Here is a 19,214-nt window from a genome sequence, read left to right on the forward strand (position 1 = left end):
CAATATTAAGAAGTTTGTGAGGATGATTGGTGGCTAGAGGAAATTGGTGTGATCTATTAGCCGACCTCCGGTCAGACCGGTGGCTAGAGGAAATTTCGATAATATTCTTGTGGAGTTTGATTCCCTTGACATAATTAGTTGCTAGATGAAAGGAACCCCACACTTGGAGATTCTTTGAGATTTTAGATGACATCTTGAATATTGTGGAGGGACACCCAGTTAGAGCATATCCGGAGGTCGGCTAATGGAGAGGCAGGTTGACTTGCTTGAGCAGGAGTCGATCATCCAGCCAAAAGATATTTGACTATTTACCACCTTGATTGTGATTCTTGTATTTTGTCCATCTTCTTTGTATGCACTTATTCTAAAAACCTCCTAGGTTATGAGTTGGTTCTTTCACTTTAATTAAAACCATCATTTAAAAAAAAAAATTGTTGGATATTGTCCAAGCAATAATTCCCAAACAAAGAAAAAAATTTCTTATTCATTTACCAACTAGCTTGATTGAAAGATTAAAAATCTGTTTATGCATGCATTTTAACATTAAGTATTTCGTCTTCTGGAGTTTGTGTTGCCACCTTCATGCTTCGAATGAAGGAGCTCGACAGGTGCAAGACCGTCACATTGTAATCTCCATGAAAGAGCGGGACTTCGAAGAAGCCATTGCTATCCATTGTGCCCACCAAGTTGGTGGGCTTCCACTCATTGATCAGCTTGTCCACAACATCCCCCGTTGGAAGGTTTCTGAAATTATTATCCGTTAAACACATCCTATTGCAGCCCTCTGGGTGCCAACCGGCCCACATGATGATCCCGTTAATGGCAGGGTGTCCATGCGCTTCTCTCAGAACTTGCTCCAAGTATTGTGCCTGTGAAGGAAAGTACAGCTTGTCAAAATGCAAATGTGGGTAAAAACATGGCCAAATCAAATCCTAGTTGACTCGGCGTGACGTGGCCAAGTAATTGGTTAATGTGGCATGGTACTTGGGAGAGTCAAAGGAGCTCTGATTGACTTTGTAAGGCAAAATGCGGATTTGGACAAGATTCAGATTCGAGAATAATTCAAAAATATTCAAAAAAAAAAGGGAAATATTCGGGAAGCAGTGGGATAATTTTCAGAAAAAGTTCATAAGCTTTTCTATTTAAAATATGTACAACTGCTATGCATGTATGCCATATTTGGGCTCTTTGAAAAGAAAAGAAAAAGTTACTTTAAAGAAAAGATAAGCAAAAGGGGTGGAAATTAAATGTACTCATGAGAAAGAGAAACAAAGGAGTTGGAAATATTAGGGGTGGCCAACCGGTTCGGTTCTCGGTTCTCGGTTCATTTTTTTTCGGTTCTCGATTCTCGGTTCCATGAACCGTAAGAACTGAACCGAACCGTACTACACAGTAGGACCGAACCGAACCGGACCGAACATAATCGGTTCGGTCCGGTTCGGTTCTTCGGTTCTAATGGGTAATTATTAATTATTAATTATAATTTATAAAAACTTTTAATTAAAGTTATAATATAAGTTACTTTCTTATTATAAGAATAGTATTAACTATTACTTATTAATATTATAAGTAATTTATATTATTAAGTATATGTATAATAGAAATATAAAAATATTATATATATATATATATATATATATATATATATATTCAAAGTTCGGTTCTTCGGTTCCGGAACCGAACCGAGAACATTAGACCCGGAACCGAACCGAACCGGACCAAAAATATTTTTTTACAGTTCGGTTCCGGTTCGGTTCTTCGGTTCCGGTTCGGTTCTTCGGTTCTGGTTCGGTTCTGGCCACCCCTAGGAAATATCATTTTACTTGAAAGTGTACCTGATTTGGGCTCTTTGCAACATCCACTTCTGTTAACCAAATGGGCAAACGAGTTGCAGCAAGAGTATCAATGGAAGATCTCATGTAAGGAATGTTAGGAGTGTTAAAGTGTCCCTCCAACCCAATTCCTGTGGGACCAAGATTTGTAAACTTCCTCAACTTCCGAAGGTAGTTCGTGGGCGCCACCGTCTTATCCGCGCTCTCCTCGATCGTATTATATTCATTCATAAACATAGTCGTCCTTCGATCGAGCTGGTGGGCTCGCTGGAAAAAATTCTTCGACGCATCGGCTCCAAGCTTACTTTCGTAGAACAAAAAATGCAAATTCTCATTCACAACATCCCAACCAATGACCTTTCTGGCATATCTCGAAACAACGGAGGTGATCCTCTTTTCGACCGCGGCCCTCAATTGATCAGGGGAGAGGGACTTGACCCACCAAGGTTGGTATTGGGGGTCATCCCAAAAGATATTGTGTCCTCTTACGGCAATGCCTTTCCTTTGGGCGAAGGCGAGCATGGCGTCGGGGACCGAGTAGTCCTCCTTGCCGGGGGTTTTTTCGGTGCCATACCACTTCATTTCGTTCTCAAAAACCGTCACCGAGAACCGAGAAGAGAACCAATTCTGGTAGCGAATGTTGTTCAGAATCTGACTACTGATGGCGCTACCGAATGGAAATTTTGCCTTCCTAAGAGTGATGGAGACTGTTGCACCTACTAGACTATTCCCTTGGGCGTCGGTGGCATGGAGTCGAACCTTTTGTTTACGCATCTGCTTGGATTGTATAAAAATACTAAGGGTTATTAGAGATTTTTAGTTAGAAATGATACAATGCACCCATAGACCATAGTCACAAGTATGTCCTTCTTTTTCAAAATATTTCTATTTTATGGCGACATTTTGATAAAACGACTAAATTCCAAAATAATCTCCAGATTTTTAAAATGTCATCATATTTTTATTCAATGAATTATATATTTTTAAGTAGTTATTTTTTTCATTTTTTCCGATATAATGCCGAAAGTAACAAAAAATTAAAATCCCACAAAATATACACTTCCCAAGAAATTTCCGAGACAAATATTTGTGACTATGATTGCACCTCATGCAACTATCAATCTTAACAGTCCACAGAGGGCCCTAATTCCTAAGATTGCAAGAGGACTCGAAAAACCATTCTAATAAGATAATTCTAATCATCCAATTGTAAAACTCCAAAAGGAAGGTTAAATCCAAGGTTTATAAACTCGGATATTAAGGACACTAACTCATCTGAGTTGATATGAGCGAGTTACTTGTCAATTTTTCATTAACTTGGAAGACTTGAAGGAGTTTCTTTATTGACTTGACAGGTTTAAAGTTTGACTTGTATGAGAATTCATCCAAAGTAAAACCTAGTCAACTCGGGCGAGTCAATGATTGAAATGGGGAATTTTAAAAAAATTGATTAAAATGGTAAGCCATTAGACCATGGGAATTGCTCAATCAGAGCACTGAATGAACTGTTCGGATCAACGATCTAACGGTACATGTTCACCTTCTCGATGCTTTCATCTTGGTGGGCCCTCCACTCCTCTTCAGTGAATGGCTGTAAGGAAACACTGTCAACCCATATCTCCACATCTGTATTTTCACTCTGTAGAAGTATGAGAAGAAGAAATTAATTAAAAGGGGTTGTGATTCTTGATAAAATATGTGAGGATACCATCCAATCTCATCTCCAAGTTGAGAAAATGTAAATAATACACCAGATCGAATTTAGTGTATAAGCTAAAAATCCATGGCATGATTCCTATACGAACATTACAGAATTGCCAATTGTCATTAACTAATCTATGCTAAATATGAATCTAATTTTATGTTTGATCAATAAAAAAGACTTACCTCAAAATAGAGTTCAGATGGGCCAGTGACATTCACAGTAAGTCCACCTTTGAGCATCGACCAGCAGCCGGATCCGGCAACGACTGCACCGGCGTGCCGATAACCACTGGTTGTCTTGAAAACGGCTGTCACAGGAGCTTTCCCTTCATTGATCTGTACCCAAGCTGGAATATTTTCCACTTACTTAGTATGGCGTTTAAGTCAAATCTTTACTTGACTAGTTATATAAAATCCACCTATGAAGAGTTATAATTCAATATTCTATAGTGTATACACATTAGTTTAGACATGTGTCATGGTGAACTCCCCTACAAAGTCAATTAAAACTCCTTTTTGACTCTTTTGAGCTATGGCCGTGTCAACTGAGTACTCAACCGCATCCACTGAGTACTCAATCTCATTGCAACGAGTCAACTAAGATTTGATTTGGCCCCATTTTGGCCCACACTAGCATTTTGAAATACAGATATAAACAACATACAATGGGCCCACCAAGCTTCTGAAAGTTGTTGGCTCATAGGAGGATGTACCAAGTATACACCATTTATTCGGTGCAATAACAAAAAACTAATGTAATTTCTGACTATGGATTAGAAAATTTACCAGAGAAAGTGTAGAGCTTCTCTTTCTGCATGTAGAGCCTTTGGGAGAAACCATCATATGGATTATTTCTGCTATGGGCTACAATGAAAGTGTTGCCTGCTTTTGATACCCTCCTCTCTATCTTGGCCCCACCAAATATTGACCATCCTCTCAGACCATGGTTAAATTCTGGGTTAACTAAGATCCCTCCTCCGTATTGAGGCTTGTGAGGCTCTGCCAGACACTAGACCAAAAAAAGGAACAATAATTTTGAGAGAATTTATTCTCTGTAACTTGTTTACACCATATTATGATGCAACTCTCATGCATTGGGGATGTAGATGGACCGGCAACCCGTCTAATCCGTCCATCTAGTGATCCACACGTACTATGGATGACTAACCATGCCGAAAATCTATGGCACAGATTGTCTGATCAAAGCAATATTTGTGTCGTGCTTTCAGGTGGGCTCGATCATTAATTAATGGCCCAGATTCACTGATGGACCTTACTTTTGTCCAAAATCGATGCATGCATTCACATATTGATAATGTGAAGATGATCCAGACCATTGATTTGGTGGTCCCCACCGTGGAAATCAAAGTGATCGTAAAATCCAAACCATTTGATTGGTGGGTGGACTTCGAAAAGTAATTGAGCAGTGTTCCAAATTCATTTAATTATGATATTATAGATTTACGAGATTTTATATGGCGTATGCACATGAAGTGCAGTATCTTTCGAAAAGTACTGAGGGGTCCACTTCATCGGATGATCCAAACTGTTCATTTTTGGGCTACAACGTACGTAGGTTGTACTCCATAAATCATCTCCACCGGATATCCTCACCCTCCATGTGAAGCCCAGTATTTTTCGAAAAGCACAATGGGCCCCACTAGGATGATCCAAACCACTCTACCCCATAAACCATCTCCACAATATATCCTAACTCAGATATATAGAGGTGTCTATAATATACAGTCCTTCTACATATTGAAGGGTTAGGATCATCCTTTGGAAATGATTAAAGGGATACGACCTATATGAGTTGTGGTTGGGTCCTGATACTTACCTAGATGGGTCCCACTTAGGATTTAGCAGTATCTAAATTGGCTTTTGATATTAATATGATTGAAGGCAATATTTTTAGTAGTTATCCATATTCAGTAGGAGATGAAGATTTGATAGGACTCTTAGCATATTGGCTACTCTTAGAATAGTAAGCTATTATTTAATGAGGAAGTAGATTTGGGTAGGATTCTTATTATGTAGGAAAGTTATGTCGGATTATGGGTAATAAATAAGTTGGGTAGGATTCTTATTATGTAGGAAAGTTATGTCGAATTATGGGATATAAATAAGTTTTAATCTTCTATTTCATTAATGAAGAAATTATCTTAGAATTGTGTCTTTTTGCACAAAGGATGACTGATCCTTCCCTCGAAGAGTGGATCAAGAGGCTGATCTTCCCTCTAAGAAGATCAATCATGTTACAAACCATTCGGATTCGTAATAATTGGTATCGAAGCAGCACGATCCATTATCATGTCGAAGCAAATCAAAGGAGCAATGGATCAGTGGGATGAGAATATAAGAGAGATCCTAAGGAATCGCTTCTATGAAGGCCAGGTTCAACGACATAGCATTATCGTTTGGCGTGAAGTCAGAAGAACTTCCATGTATGATGGAAAAGTTGAGCGAGAGCACCGTCGAAAAGCCTTTCACAATAAAAAGAAAATGACAAAACAAAAAAAGAGGACAAACGAATAAGAGCGAAAGAGATCATATAGAAGAGAAGAAGCAACAAAAGAAAGTCGTCGCTGATTTTCAGTGTCGTCGAGTTCGTCGCCAGAAAATCCATCATCCCTCTCAACATGTCCAACGCCATCGAGAAGATCCTCTTCCAAGACCATCCATGCTTCTAAATCTCAATTATTTCAAAAAAGCGTGGCAATAGAGCTTTGATGAACGACATTATGAGATTTGCCAGAAGATGGAGCTGTCGCGGCCCTTGATGATGGCATGCGAAATGATAACTAATTACAAGACAAAGGGAGGAAGAAAGGGATACAAGATCTCATTTTTCACCAACCAATGCTTAATCTTCAACCTAGAAGACAAGGTTCTTTCAAGGTGGGTGGAATGATACGTACCTAGATGGGTCCCACTTAGGATTTGGCAATATCTAAATTGGCTTTTGATATTAATGTGGTTACAGGCATTATTTTTAATAGTTATCTATATGCAATAGGAGATGAAGATTTGATTAGGACTCTTAGTATCTTGGCTACTCAATAGTAAGCTATTATTTAATGAGGAAGTAGATTTGGGTAGGATTCTTATTATGTAGGAAAGTTATGTCGGATGTTGGTATATCAATAAGTTGTAATCTTCTATTTCATTAATGAAGAAATTATCTTAGAAATGTGTCTTTTTTGCACAAAGGAGAAATGATCCTTCCCTCAAAGTGAATCAACAGGCTGATCTTCCCTCTAAGAAGATCAATCAAGTTACGAACCACTCAGGTTCGTAACCGTCCCACATGGACACAAGTGAAATCGAGGCCTTTGATCTTGTAGAGCGTCCATGGAGAAAAATCCATGCCAACCCCGTATCGGAGATTGAATCTTTTTTAAAAAAAAATTGGAAAACTTTAATCAGTAAATTGGAAAAAAAAAAACTTATAAACAGTTTATTAGGATGGTGGTGTCCTCTTATAGTTTCTTCAATGATAAATAGTCTGCAGGGCATGTAGGGCATTTTAATTTAGACATTTCACTACTAGAAAAATACATAAACAAAGTAAGAAAAGCTTGCCTCGATGGTGGCTGCATAATCATAAGATAGCCCATTAACTATATTCCCTGCGACAATCACAAAAAATTTAAAAAAAGCCAAAAGGAAGAAAATGTAGAGTATAACTTTAATCCATTGCTAAATTACCAAAACGCCGATGGTTTTATCAAATCTATCAACCTATCACTTTCTAATAAGATTTTAAGCATACTCACGCTAGCATAAGATGGCAATAAAAGAAACAAAAAAAAAATCCATCCCAAGGGACTCCTAATTTTGTTAAGGTACATGAAACACTAGATTTTATATGATGAATGGCCACATAAACCATTATTTTTCAAAAGTGTACTGTACGGCCTACTTCACAGGATGATCCAAACCGTTCATTTGTAAAGCCAGAACGTAAATAGGCTATGTCCGAAAAATAATCTCCATAGGATGATCCTAACCCACCAATTTGTACATGTTTCCATAATTTGTGGTCCCTATATAGATCAGCAGGTTAGGTTCATTCTATGGAGATGATTTTTGGGGCACAGCCTATTTACGTTGTATCCCGACAAATGAACGGTATGGATCATCCTATGAAGTAGGCCGTACAGTACTTTTCGAAAAATAATGGTTCATACGCCCATTCATCATACAACACACCCAAAAAAAAAATGCACCGTTCAGGTACATAAAACAAAAATCTAGGGCCCTTCATTGTCTGGTCTGGGGCAGACTCTCTAACATTTTACAAACACTCCCTTTAACTTAGAAAAATGAACACTTCGATCTTTCTAGTTTGAATTTAAACACAAACCTGTGAAGAGAATGGAGATAATTAACACAAGACATATATGATTTTCTGAGAAACTCCTCATCTCTCAAGAGACCTGAAACCCCATTTACAGAACTCAGTCTATATCAAATAATCATACATGCATGAAGAAAAATGGAAATAGAAGAAGAAAAATGGAAATAGAAGAAGAAAAAAACATGACTACAATAGGAGAAGAGAACATGGAATTACAGCAGAAATGGAAGAAAGATTTGGTTGCCTCAAACAAGCCAAGATATATAGACAGAACCAATGAGTCATTTCCAATTGGTTTCGAAAAAAAGAAAGAAGGAAAATTTTCTTAGAATTTAATTGCCAATTTAGAAATGGCCTCTTAATTACTTTAATAATAATCACATTCATTCATTGACTAAATGTCCGTAAATGGTTTCTAGGAATAATATTTTTTTTTTTTTTATTGAGGATTGCATGGAGTTAATTTGTCAATTTGAAATTGTCAAGGGTATTGCAGTCAATTGAACAAATAAGGTATTTTAATGAGTGTATTTTGTACATGTAAATATTTTTACCAAAGATATGGAAAAAAGTCTTGGGTGTGAGAAGTCAAAAATGCCCCTAAGTTTTCAAAACTAACCACGTGGTATTATTTTCTTCAATATTCTAAAACAAAGACCAAATTCTAAAACAAAGACCAAATGAGTTAGCATTTACAAAGCTAAAAAGGATAAATCGACTCCCATTTATCATAAATCGACCCCATATAGGGCAGTGCTGACTGCTGAGAGAGAGAGAGAGAGAGAGAGAGGGGTCGATTTATCACTGTTATGTTATGAACCCGAATTGGTTCATAATGTGATTGATCTTCTTAGAGGGAAGATTAGCCTCTTGATCCACTTCTTCGGTTTCGGTTTAACCAAACCAAAACCGAATTTTCGGTTCGGTTCCGGCTCGGTTCCAGTTCGGTTCGGCCAATTTTGCCACCCCTATTTAATACTCTGTTTAAAACTTTTTAAAGTAAAAAAAAACTCCGTTTTTTTCTTGGCCAACTTTCCAACTTTGCCCACTATATTTTTTAAATGACAAAATTTTAAAAGCATTTTTTTGTGTTTCGATTTTTTTACTACATTTTTTTGAACCAATACCGTATTAAACTTGAATTTATCCCATCTCTCTTTTTTTGGCTAATCACGTTTTGCTAATTATGGTTAGGACACATGAGTAAAAGACAAGATTGTTTCCCACCAAATGGAATAAAAAAATACTATGGAATTGACCAAATCTTCGGTCGATTCCACTTTTGTCTTTATTTTCTAAAGGAAATCCCATTTTGGAAGTTTTTTCCTGTTAAAAAAAAAAATGATATCAAGACAACTTGTGTCAAGGTCATCACAAACATCCTTCCTAATTCTGCCACATGTACTAAAAATAAAGGCATATTTGCCTTTTTATCAAGAATATTACTAATGGGACGAACATGCAATTATGAAGAAGTTTTAAAAAGTGACTAAATGGGATTGTACAGGATTAATTGATTTTGATGTTTTGCAAGTTTGAGGAATAGGCAAAGATAAAGTGGATATAGAAATTGACTATCTCTCTGGTTAAAAAAGGTGAAGATCGCCCATCAAAAAAAAAAAAGGTGAAGATTGGTGATGTCCTTTGTTTCGAGTACATATAAAATTAAAAATATTTTTACAAAAGGGATTCACTAGGGACCATTGCAGAAAGGCATTTCGCGGCTGGATGTTGCATGAGAGAGCAGCCACATCAGATGAATTAAATGAAAAGACAAATTCTGCTGAAAAGTGAGCTGCTCTCTCATGCAACTTTTTGTGATGGTCCCTAGCAAATCCCTTTTACTAATGGTCTTATTAATTGAAAATCATTAATGCAGTCATTTGATGGGCAAGCTGATCATGTTCTAGATAACAAATCAACTTGACAGGGAGCTTTAGAAGTATATATGTGTTGCACTCTTCATTAAGGGTAAACACATACTTGCTTGACATATACAATGTCCTAAGTTGGCCATAAAATTAATGTTGAGTCTTCCAAAAGGATTCAAGTAGAAGAAGGTTGTATAGAGGCTGAGGTGCTGCTTACTGTACACATATGCTCAAAGAGCAAAGCTAAATGTGTCAAAAAAGCTAGGCAGACTTCACCCCATCTATGAGATGTGAGGGATTTTATCCAAACCCAATAATAGAGTAAGTATAGAGGCAAACATGACTAGTTAAGAAAGTGTTTTAAGTCTAGCCCAACAACCAAGCCACTGGATAGACCTGAGACCAAAATAGCAATGTGAATAACAATTGTGTACAAAATATAATCACATTTATCTGTACATAAAGAATTAAACAAAAATAATTGCTTATAAATACTTTAGGGGCCGTTTGGATACGCAGATTTTAGAATCCAGGTTTTAGTTTGAAAACAGTGTAAATGAGGGTTTATGATCAAGATGTTGTGTACTGTCCGGACAGTGTTTCTTGGAATTTAAGTAAGAAATCCAGCTTTTAGAAATCTCTCCCCCATCGTGAGATTTCTAAAACCTGGAAACAGGATGATCTCCTACTCTCTGGCTCTACGGAAAGAAGGGCGTGAAATTTGAAAACAACAGACGGGCTCTTTCTTCTCTCATCTTCCATCCAAGATTTTGAGGAAATCCAAGATTCTAAAATACGGGTATCCAAACAGCCCCTTAATATATATATATATATATATATATATATATATATATATATATATATATATATATATATATATATATATATATATATATATACAATGTTACCAAGGGCTGGAAAGTCTCTTTTTGGGCAGCAAAAGGGTGCTACAGAGAGGGCGGCACAGTGCACGAGACTCCCACCGTTGCAGGGTCTAGGGAGAGCTAGAAGTACACAACCTTACCCCTGCTTTACAAAGAGGCTGTTTTCGTGACTCAAACTCGTGACCACCAGGTCACAATGGAGCAACCTTACCATTGCGCCAAGGTCATAATGGAGCAACCTTACCATTTCACCAATAAGATGAAGTACAATAGTCAAACCAATCCATAAAAATAAAGTTTAATAATCAACAAATCATACCTACAGTAGAGGGTCCTTGATGCTCGATTGGGTGAAAGCCAGAATAATGAACGGAAAATGGTTTCACATGGAACCCATGTTTCCATGGTTGCAAGTGGTTTTCAAAGAGGTCGGGCTTCGTCGGTTGAGGGTGATTTTCGAAGAGTACCATTGCTACTGGTTTTTGTGCGAGATGTGCTCTTCTCTGGCCAAATATTTAGCGGCCAACCAACCTTGGTGATGACCTGCTCAAAATATGCAAATCGGGTCAGAGAGAGAGAGAGATGGGTGTCTATCTATACAGAATAGTTAAATTAAATCAGGGAATGGAAAGTGTTTGGAAACATAGCCGCAATAAATCAGGAATAAGGTAAGATAGGAATTTGTTCGGCTGCTCATGCCTCGCATGGGAAGTGCATCTCAGCTGCAGATGCCCTTGCAAACTTCGGCTGCTCATCAAGATCCAATTTGTTCTATCGCTCTTGGGCCTCCATGGCTCGCCTGATAAGAGGCACTACAAGAAAAAATGGTTATTACCGGCATTCTCCTACTGGCGTTTCAAAAAAACGTCGTTAATAATACATATACACCGACGTTCATAGAAGAAACCTGTATGGATGTTCCCGCATGAAAACCTTCACCCGCCTTAAAAATCTCTTATTTATTATTAGGGACGTTATTAAAACGTCATTAAAGATTAATATTTACCGACGTTTATTATTTAAAACGTCGGTAATAAGATTAATTTATTTTACTTAATTATTTATAATTTACCGACGTTTTCTAAAACGTCGCTGAGTTAGAAAACACCGACGTTTATATATATACATGTCGGTGAGTATTGTTTTAAGTAGGAAATTTGACGGAGTTATTCTCTCCCGCGCGCGACTCCGGACTCTCTCTGTTCGTTCTTATCTTTTTGGTTTTTAGGGTTTCTTCAAAGCCTCTTCCTTAATTGGATTATGTCCATCCACAACCCTAAATCCTGGTATTTTAGCTACCAAATCTCTCTAATCTCCCAAATCTCTTTTAGAAGGTATGTTATTAGGGTTATTTTCAGTTTTTTTTTTTGTTGCAAACCATTGGGTTTTTTCTGTTTGTTTCCTGTTCAAACGAATTTTGGTTAATCTCCCTATTCTAACACATGCAATCTATCTTTTTAGGGTTTTCCTCAGATTCTTTGATTGTAATATATATTTTAGGGTTTTTCTTTGATTATTATATATCCTTTAGGGTTTTTTTCATACAAAAGGGCTTTTATTTATGGCTTTCTTTTAGGGTTTTGTCAGATTCTCTGACTGTAATATCCGGCCGCCGAACTTCACCTCCGTTTCATCTCCCAAATCTCGTTCAGTGCTTAGCCGAAAAGAAGCAAGATTTAGCTGAGGTTTAACGGAAGAATCAACTCCAGAGGTATTTCTTTTTGTGAAAGAGGTGAAGTTTGTTTCGAATTGAGTAAAATAGATTGAGATTTTGTTGAACACGGCTTAGATTTGTAGGGTTTTAACTCTAAAATGCTGCTCGTTTGGTTTTTTTTTTTCTTTTCCGGTTTATTTGATAAAGAGAAAGATGATACATTTATGGGCACAATACGCCATCCGTAACTCGGAACATATGAGAGAGGGAGATCCAGAACTCAGGATAGACAAGGGTTAGGTTTTATTTGAAGTTTCATGTTTTTTTTTTGTTACCCAAACAAATTATAGGGTTTTGTTGTAAATAGCTGCTGAATTTTTCCTGATTCTTGGATGTTCCGGTCCCTCTACTTGTGGACACTGCAAATTAGTGTAAATAGCTACTGATATTCAGATTATCCTTTTCAAATTTATTTCATTTTCAGTTTTAAATTAGTAGAGTTGTTACCTTTATTTTGATTGGGATGCGAATCTCTATTTCTCTCCTTGGATTACAGCAAATAAGATAAATTCAATAATCTTCACATTGAAGCCTTCTGGCGGATGTAATTGCAGGTTAGGGTGACATCTTGTCCTCCTTTCTTTTTTTATATCTATTCAATAAAATCATCTTTCCAAAAAAAAAAAATAGTACCTAAATGAGATTGACCTTTCAGTGACTTCCACCAATAATGCGAGGATCTTCTATTAAAATCTCGACCGTCAGCTTTGGTTAATTTGGCTTCTCTTTCTAATTAGGCATTTTATAGCATTAGTTACAAATCTCACCCTTCACATTGCCTATCTGTAAGCATTTATTGGAGATGAGGTCATGTTGTATACCATCCAAAGATTTGAGCAACAACAGATGCTCATTCATCTTTGTTGTTTTTATTGGCCTGTCTTTGTGGTTCGATTTAAGGGCTAAATTTCTATGTCTGAATACATCTCAACATAGAATTATTGGCTGAATGCTGATATGATATGAAGGTTCATTGGTTTGATCTAAAAGCTCAGTTTCATGGAAAGCTAGCATGTCACAATATCTACTTAGGTCATTGTAATTCAACATCACTTTTACATAGAGGCCTTTTTAATTTCTCAGTTTGGACAACCCTCTTGCATAGACAGAGAAATTAATGATAGAGAACAAGGGTTAACTGACAGGCAAGACTTGGAAGAGGAAGAGATTAATGGCGGAGAAGAATATTTGGGGAGTCAGCACACTCATGAAGAAAGAAACACAGGAAGTAAAGGGAATAGAGTGAAGAGAGCTCCCATGTGGACGAGGGATTACGTTCACCATTAGACTAAGAAGGATGATTAGCTAAGGAATATTATATTAGGTTGTTATCTTTTAGTTTTCTTGTTATTTTGTAAAAAGAGCTGAATTAGATAGGATTGTGTCAGAGAATCCCATTCTGTTAGGCTAGCTCTATAAAAGAGCATCATGACGAGTAAAAGACAAAAGAAAAATATTATTTCTTTCCCATTCTCTCTGTTTTCCTTCTGCTTCTTCTTCTCTTTCTCTCTTTTCCTCCTCTAAATTTTCTTTCTCACTGTGATCAAAACAAAGTTTGTGAAGAGATCATAACATTTTTGTGAAGAGATCATAACATTTGGTGCTTTCATTGACTCTGTCTGGAAGCATTCCATCCATGGCAGACAACACAAGAGCTCAATCCAAAGTAGTGTTGTTTGATACATTTGATTTAATGCCTTGGGTTTCAAAGAGAATTCCACTTGGAAATTCTTTTATAACACCTCTCTAGATCAAAGAGTATCATTATATTACTCTGGCATATTTTGTTTTATTTTGCACTAGACAGTTGGTGGACTATTTTGTGTCTTTCAATTATCCCCTCCTAATATTTAGTATTCATTCAATAGGATATAGCTCATCGAGTCATGTCATTCATGGAACGTCTCAAGCGTGCAATTTGAACAGCTCCTCCAAGCAAGAAGATTATACAGGGCTTCCAACAGAGTTTTGCTCATGTTGATTTCATTCAGGCAAAGGCAAAGATATTTATATCTTTTGTTATAGATTATTATCTCAGGAATATAGTATAGAGTAGTATGCCTTTGTTTTAAGCATCTAATATAAAAAAGACGACTCATACCAGATAGCTGCTTGGTTTGCATGTTTGTCTGTAGAAGATTTGATCTGCCCTTATATTAAAAGGCAATGCACCTTTTATATTTTCAATATTTGATTGCCAGATACTAGTTTCATACGTGTTCATGTTTTACGGATCAATTTGTGCTTCTAAAACTACATTTGACTCATTGCTGCAATCAGGACGATCGCTTCACCGAATAAGATTTGTTAGCCACGATGAAAACCGATCCAATTGTTATCTGTTCTTCAATTAATTTAATTTACAAAAATATCATCTTAAGAAATTATTTCATTATTCAGAGTCAAACCATGCATTTCTGTCTACTGTAACCAATTAGATCGCAAATACTTCTGCCTGTTTCCTTTTTTTGTTTTTTTTTTTTTTTTTTTGCATTTCCTCAGTAAATGACAACTTGGGATTGATCACGCTAGAATTTCGGTTCAAGAAATGACACCATCTCTGTGGAGTATTCAATGGTCATGGTCCATTTGGTCATATGGTTGCCAAGAAAGTGTGAGATTCTTTTCCGGTTAAGCTGTGTGCCCATTGGAAAGCCGACATCAACGATAACAACAGCCTGTATGAGAATGGCAATGTACTGGGAAGCATGAACTCTGAAGAAACAGCATCTATTTGCATAGATGATGAATTGGTTGAGTCCATAGGTTTGGATGAAGATGAAAAGCTCCCCGAGATATATCTGACTCTAAAACAGTCTCTATTAAAGGCTTTCAAGTTGATGGATAAAGAACTGAAGCTGCATCCCACAATTGATTGTTTCTGCAGTGGGACTACTGCTGTCGCTTTGATAAAGCAGGTAATAATTTGCATGATGTTCTTCAACTGTTGTGTGGTTTTGTGTCTTTTGATCGATTCAAATGCCATATAGAACATGTGACTTGCATTTTCCAGGGACAGGATCTTGTAATTGGAAATGTTGGAGACTCGAGGGCAGTACTCGGCGCACATGATAAAGACAACTCAATGGTTGCTGTACAATTGACTGTTGATTTGAAGCCCAATCTTCCAAGTACGTTTATTTTGAGCATTTCAACACCCCACCCACCCACCCACGCGCGCGCGCGCGCACTCTCTCTCTCTCTCTCTCTCTCTCTCCCCCTCTCTCCTTAAGTTTCTTTCCATTCGGTAAAAAAGAGTTCATCAAATCAGTTATGTCTTGTGGCTTAGGATTCCATTCCAATTAGTTAAATGTGTTGTTTGAACTTTGGTTATATTCTTTAACCTTTCTCCGCAGCACTTTGCACTTTTTTCATTGCGGAGAATGGAAAGATGGAAAAATAAACCGGAGAATGGTGTTCATCAAACCTGGCCCGTTCTGCTGCACATTTATCTAAATCCCTGATTCCCAGTGGCTCTAGCCACTGATTGTCAGAAAGAAGCAGAGTCGCTCCATGCGATTCTGTTCTGTCTGTTTCGCCCGTTCTGGAAAATGGAGAGTGAGAAGCATTGAAAAACACTGCCTTGCTGGATGACTGGAAATTTGGATGAGTCAACCCATTTTGGCTGGCCTCCAGACTTGGAATGTTGACTCCAAAATTGTTTTTTATCAAATCTGTAAGTTTTGCATCAACTCTGCAGAGTCAAACTCAAATGGAATGACCAATTTCTGTGTCTAGCTCGAGCTTTTGAATATTAACTATACACACTGGTTGACCTATTTGTGTACATAGTACAGAATGTTGAAGCAAAGATAATTTGAACAAATGAGGTGTGTATTTTGGTCATTTACTGTGTAAAATCCTTGCATAACTACTTCAAAATATTGAGTATTTTGGACATTCTATTACCAACCTAAATCATTTGAATTTATTAATTGAAGAGGGAAGAATGTTTTGGTCATTTTGTTGCCTCTTTTCAGTTGGTTGAATTTACCTAGACTATCTTCCATTATTAAAAGAGAATGGTGGGTGCACTTCTTCTAGTTTTTCTTTCAAGGGAACCTTTATAAGTCCTTTGAGATGGGGTATTTTGGTCACAGTAGAACACATACGTTAATTAGCAATACCTAAAAGATTGGTTTACAACTTTACATCCTCACATCTTCAATTCAGGTAAAGAAATATTGACAAGCAGCGAGTGCATACCTACAACATAGTGGTTTCTGCCCTATAAAACCTCTCCCTCTCTTTCTCTACTTTTGTGATTCTACCATGTGCTTGGCATCTATAAAGAGACTACTGCCCAGATCTTAAGCCTCCAAAAGACAATATTTAGGGGTGGAATGGCTACCTTAAGGGGCGGAAATATCATTCCTATTCGAGATTAGCCAAAGTCTTTAATAGTTGCTCTGCATGTAAAACCTGAATATTGAAAAGTCAAAAGTCTCATGAACTTTTTTTTTGTTGGAATATAATTCATTGCATACTGATCCTTGTCGAGCTGTCAAACTTAAATTTGTTGTATCATTGTTGTCGTGTTTAGGGGAAGCTGCGAGAATTCAGCAATGCAAAGGAAGGATTTTTGCCTTGCAGGATGAACCCGAAGTTGCACGTGTATGGCTTCCTAATAATGACTCGCCTGGCTTAGCAATGGCTAGAGCTTTTGGGGATTTCTGTCTCAAGGATTTCGGTTTGATTTCTTTTCCAGATATATGTTATCGACATCTCACAGGAAGAGACGAGTTTGTTGTTCTCGCCACTGATGGGGTATTTTCTCATTAATCTCTTAGATAGATCTCAAATGATTTAACTGTTATTGTTGCATGCATCTCTCAGGTTTCAGCTCCTGCTTTTTGGAATCTCATGATTTGTTGGCTTCAGGTCTTAAAAGAGCTTATTTGTTACTTTGCAGCTCTTGCTCCTACACCTGCTTAGACTCTGCTGCTTTTTAATTGCTCAAATCATCCATGTAATTGTTTGAATCTCCTACTTAAGTACTTTGGCATCCCCCCACCCCCTCTAGAATTTCATGATTTCAAGATGCTTGAGAGGTTCAATTTTTTTTTTTTGAAAGGTAACAACTTTGTTGATTAAAACAGAGAGGGGACAAGATGTCCCCCTACAATACAGAGACCGATCAGCCCTGCTCCTGTACTGATTACTCCCTGACACATACGATAACTTTGATACTTGATATAGTTGCTCAGATCTTCTAATTAGGATGCCACTCTTTGGAATCTGGAATTTCTAGATGCTTCAGGCTATAAAATATATTATTTCATTCTTTTTGTTGCTGCTCCTGTCACTATTCCTTTCCCATTTCTTGGTACTTTTAGTAACTGAGGCATGTAATGGAAAATTTTGAAATTTGGACCAAGATGAAAAGTCTCTTTTAAATTCACATGTGGATACCTACCCTTGGTGCAGGTCTGGGATGTTCTCTTGAATAAGGAAGTTGTTGATATAGTGGCTTCGGCACCGAGTCGGGCAACAGCGGCCAGAGCTCTTGTAGACTGTGCAGTTCGGGCAAAAGTGATGATTGTGCTGTAGTCTGCCTTTTTCTTGGATCCTCCATCTTCATCTGATCAGGCCCAGGCCCAGGCCCAGGAGAGTGCTGCTTTGGAGGAAACACCTAGAGAAGAGGCACCGAAGGCAGAAGAAGTCTGTGGATCGACAGAGAGTACATGTTACAGGTTGTATCTCCATTTGATGGACAAATTCAAAATAAAGGGATTTTTTTTAAAAAAATATTTATCTATATTTACCGACGGTCACGACCGTCGGTGATTTCAACAATCAAAGTGCAGCCATATCCTATTCAGCGACGTTTTGTGAGTGTCGGTCTTATCACCGACGCTCTAAAAACGTCGCTGAATAGCATATTCACCAATGGTCAGTAACCATCGGTGTAATTACCAACGCGCCAAAAACGACGGTAAATATACGTATCGAAAGGCCACTTAGGATTTAATGATGGTCGTGACCGTCGGTGTAATATTATATACACCAACGGTTTCTTAAAGGGTCGGCGATTACCTTAACAGCAACGTTTGATTTTTATTTATAACGATGTTCTTAAAGGCCGGTATAAATAGTATCACCGACGTTTTTCAATAAGCGTCGGTATATACATTTAGGCACGGTAGCATCAGTGACGTTCACTAAAAGTGTCGGTGTAAGTTACACCGACATTCATGGGTATGTGCACCGACGGTAATGACCGTCGGTGAATGTCCCTTTTCTTGTAGTGAGGGGCAGCAAGATGTGATGCAGTTGGCCTCCCCAACATCAGAAGCAAGATTAACTCAGAGCACTCTTTCTTGTATGTTGAATGTTGTCTTTTTTCCTATGGCTATTACTTGCTATTTGACAGGTTAGAGGCTTCCCCTCCTTAATTACTCTCTTTCTAGGGCTTCAGCTTCGTGTATTTGTTGGCTAGGAGGTTTTCCCTCCTCTTGTATGGTCCCAACTTTTATATATAAATTTGCCGATCCGCCCCGGGTCAGTATCTCTCCGGGTTAAAAAAAGAAAAGAAAAAAAAGGTAAGATAGGAATTCATTTAGATAGTTATGGGAGATAAACAAAAGCGTTTGGAAAGTAGTCGCAATAAATCTGGAATGGAGTTTCTGTGTGTATGAGCGGGTTATAGAAATTAAATGATTTTGGGTAAGGTTGCAACTTGGGTCGGGTTTAGAAATCATGGGTCTTGGGCATAGTTAGCGAAACGTGTACAGCAAAAAATTGGGACTGGAAAAATTCTGGTTTCATATGGTATCGGTTAAACAAACGTAGTAAAAAAATGGTCAAATAAACGGAAACGTCAAAAATACGTTCAATGAATAAAACGAG

At 37.6% G+C, this 19,214-nt stretch overlaps 2 protein-coding genes across 3 annotated transcripts; one reads left to right on the forward strand and one right to left on the reverse strand.

The window, feature by feature from the left end:
* Positions 1 to 524: 524 nt before the first annotated feature.
* On the reverse strand, positions 525 to 11,121 carry LOC143850215 (endo-1,4-beta-xylanase 5-like). Its single transcript, XM_077359478.1, has 8 exons — positions 10,971 to 11,121; positions 10,164 to 10,220; positions 7,119 to 7,165; positions 4,323 to 4,545; positions 3,720 to 3,883; positions 3,373 to 3,471; positions 1,836 to 2,606; positions 525 to 869 (listed from the first exon to the last, which is right to left on the reverse strand). The coding sequence occupies exons 1-8, from the start codon at positions 11,119 to 11,121 to the stop codon at positions 525 to 527; spliced, it is 1,857 nt and encodes a 618-aa protein (XP_077215593.1).
* A 691-nt stretch (positions 11,122 to 11,812) lies between these two features.
* On the forward strand, positions 11,813 to 18,113 carry LOC143850000 (putative protein phosphatase 2C 66). 2 transcript variants are annotated; one of them, XM_077359335.1, is made up of 6 exons: positions 11,813 to 11,985; positions 12,228 to 15,283; positions 15,379 to 15,496; positions 16,909 to 16,979; positions 17,074 to 17,132; positions 17,793 to 17,870. In XM_077359335.1, the coding sequence occupies exons 2-6, from the start codon at positions 15,074 to 15,076 to the stop codon at positions 17,809 to 17,811; spliced, it is 477 nt and encodes a 158-aa protein (XP_077215450.1). In that variant the 5' UTR covers positions 11,813 to 11,985; positions 12,228 to 15,073; the 3' UTR covers positions 17,812 to 17,870. The 2 variants fall into 2 exon arrangements, with proteins under 2 accessions (XP_077215450.1, XP_077215449.1); XM_077359334.1 differs by having other exon boundaries at positions 16,909 to 17,132; positions 17,793 to 18,113.
* Positions 18,114 to 19,214: the final 1,101 nt, after the last annotated feature.

The sequence above is a fragment of the Tasmannia lanceolata genome, unplaced genomic scaffold, assembly GCF_043159265.1.
Source record: "Tasmannia lanceolata isolate RefF3 unplaced genomic scaffold, GAP_Taslan_0.1 ptg000018l, whole genome shotgun sequence".
Classification (NCBI taxonomy): Eukaryota; Viridiplantae; Streptophyta; class Magnoliopsida; order Canellales; family Winteraceae; genus Tasmannia; species Tasmannia lanceolata.

Coding starts and splice junctions, on each gene's coding strand:
- LOC143850215 (XM_077359478.1), bottom strand. CDS start 11,121: ATGGTACTCTTCGAAAATCACCCTCAACCGACGAAGCCCGACCTCTTT. Junction 7,166..10,163: donor CATTGCTATTTTGGTCTCAG/GTCTATCCAGTG, acceptor TGATTGTCGCAG/GGAATATAGTTAATGGGCTA. Junction 3,472..3,719: donor CATCTGAACTCTATTTTGAG/GTAAGTCTTTTT, acceptor ATACTTCTACAG/AGTGAAAATACAGATGTGGA.
- LOC143850000 (XM_077359334.1), top strand. CDS start 15,074: ATGAACTCTGAAGAAACAGCATCTATTTGCATAGATGATGAATTGGTT. Junction 15,497..16,908: donor TTTGAAGCCCAATCTTCCAA/GTACGTTTATTT, acceptor TGTCGTGTTTAG/GGGAAGCTGCGAGAATTCAG. Junction 17,133..17,792: donor TTGTTCTCGCCACTGATGGG/GTATTTTCTCAT, acceptor CCCTTGGTGCAG/GTCTGGGATGTTCTCTTGAA.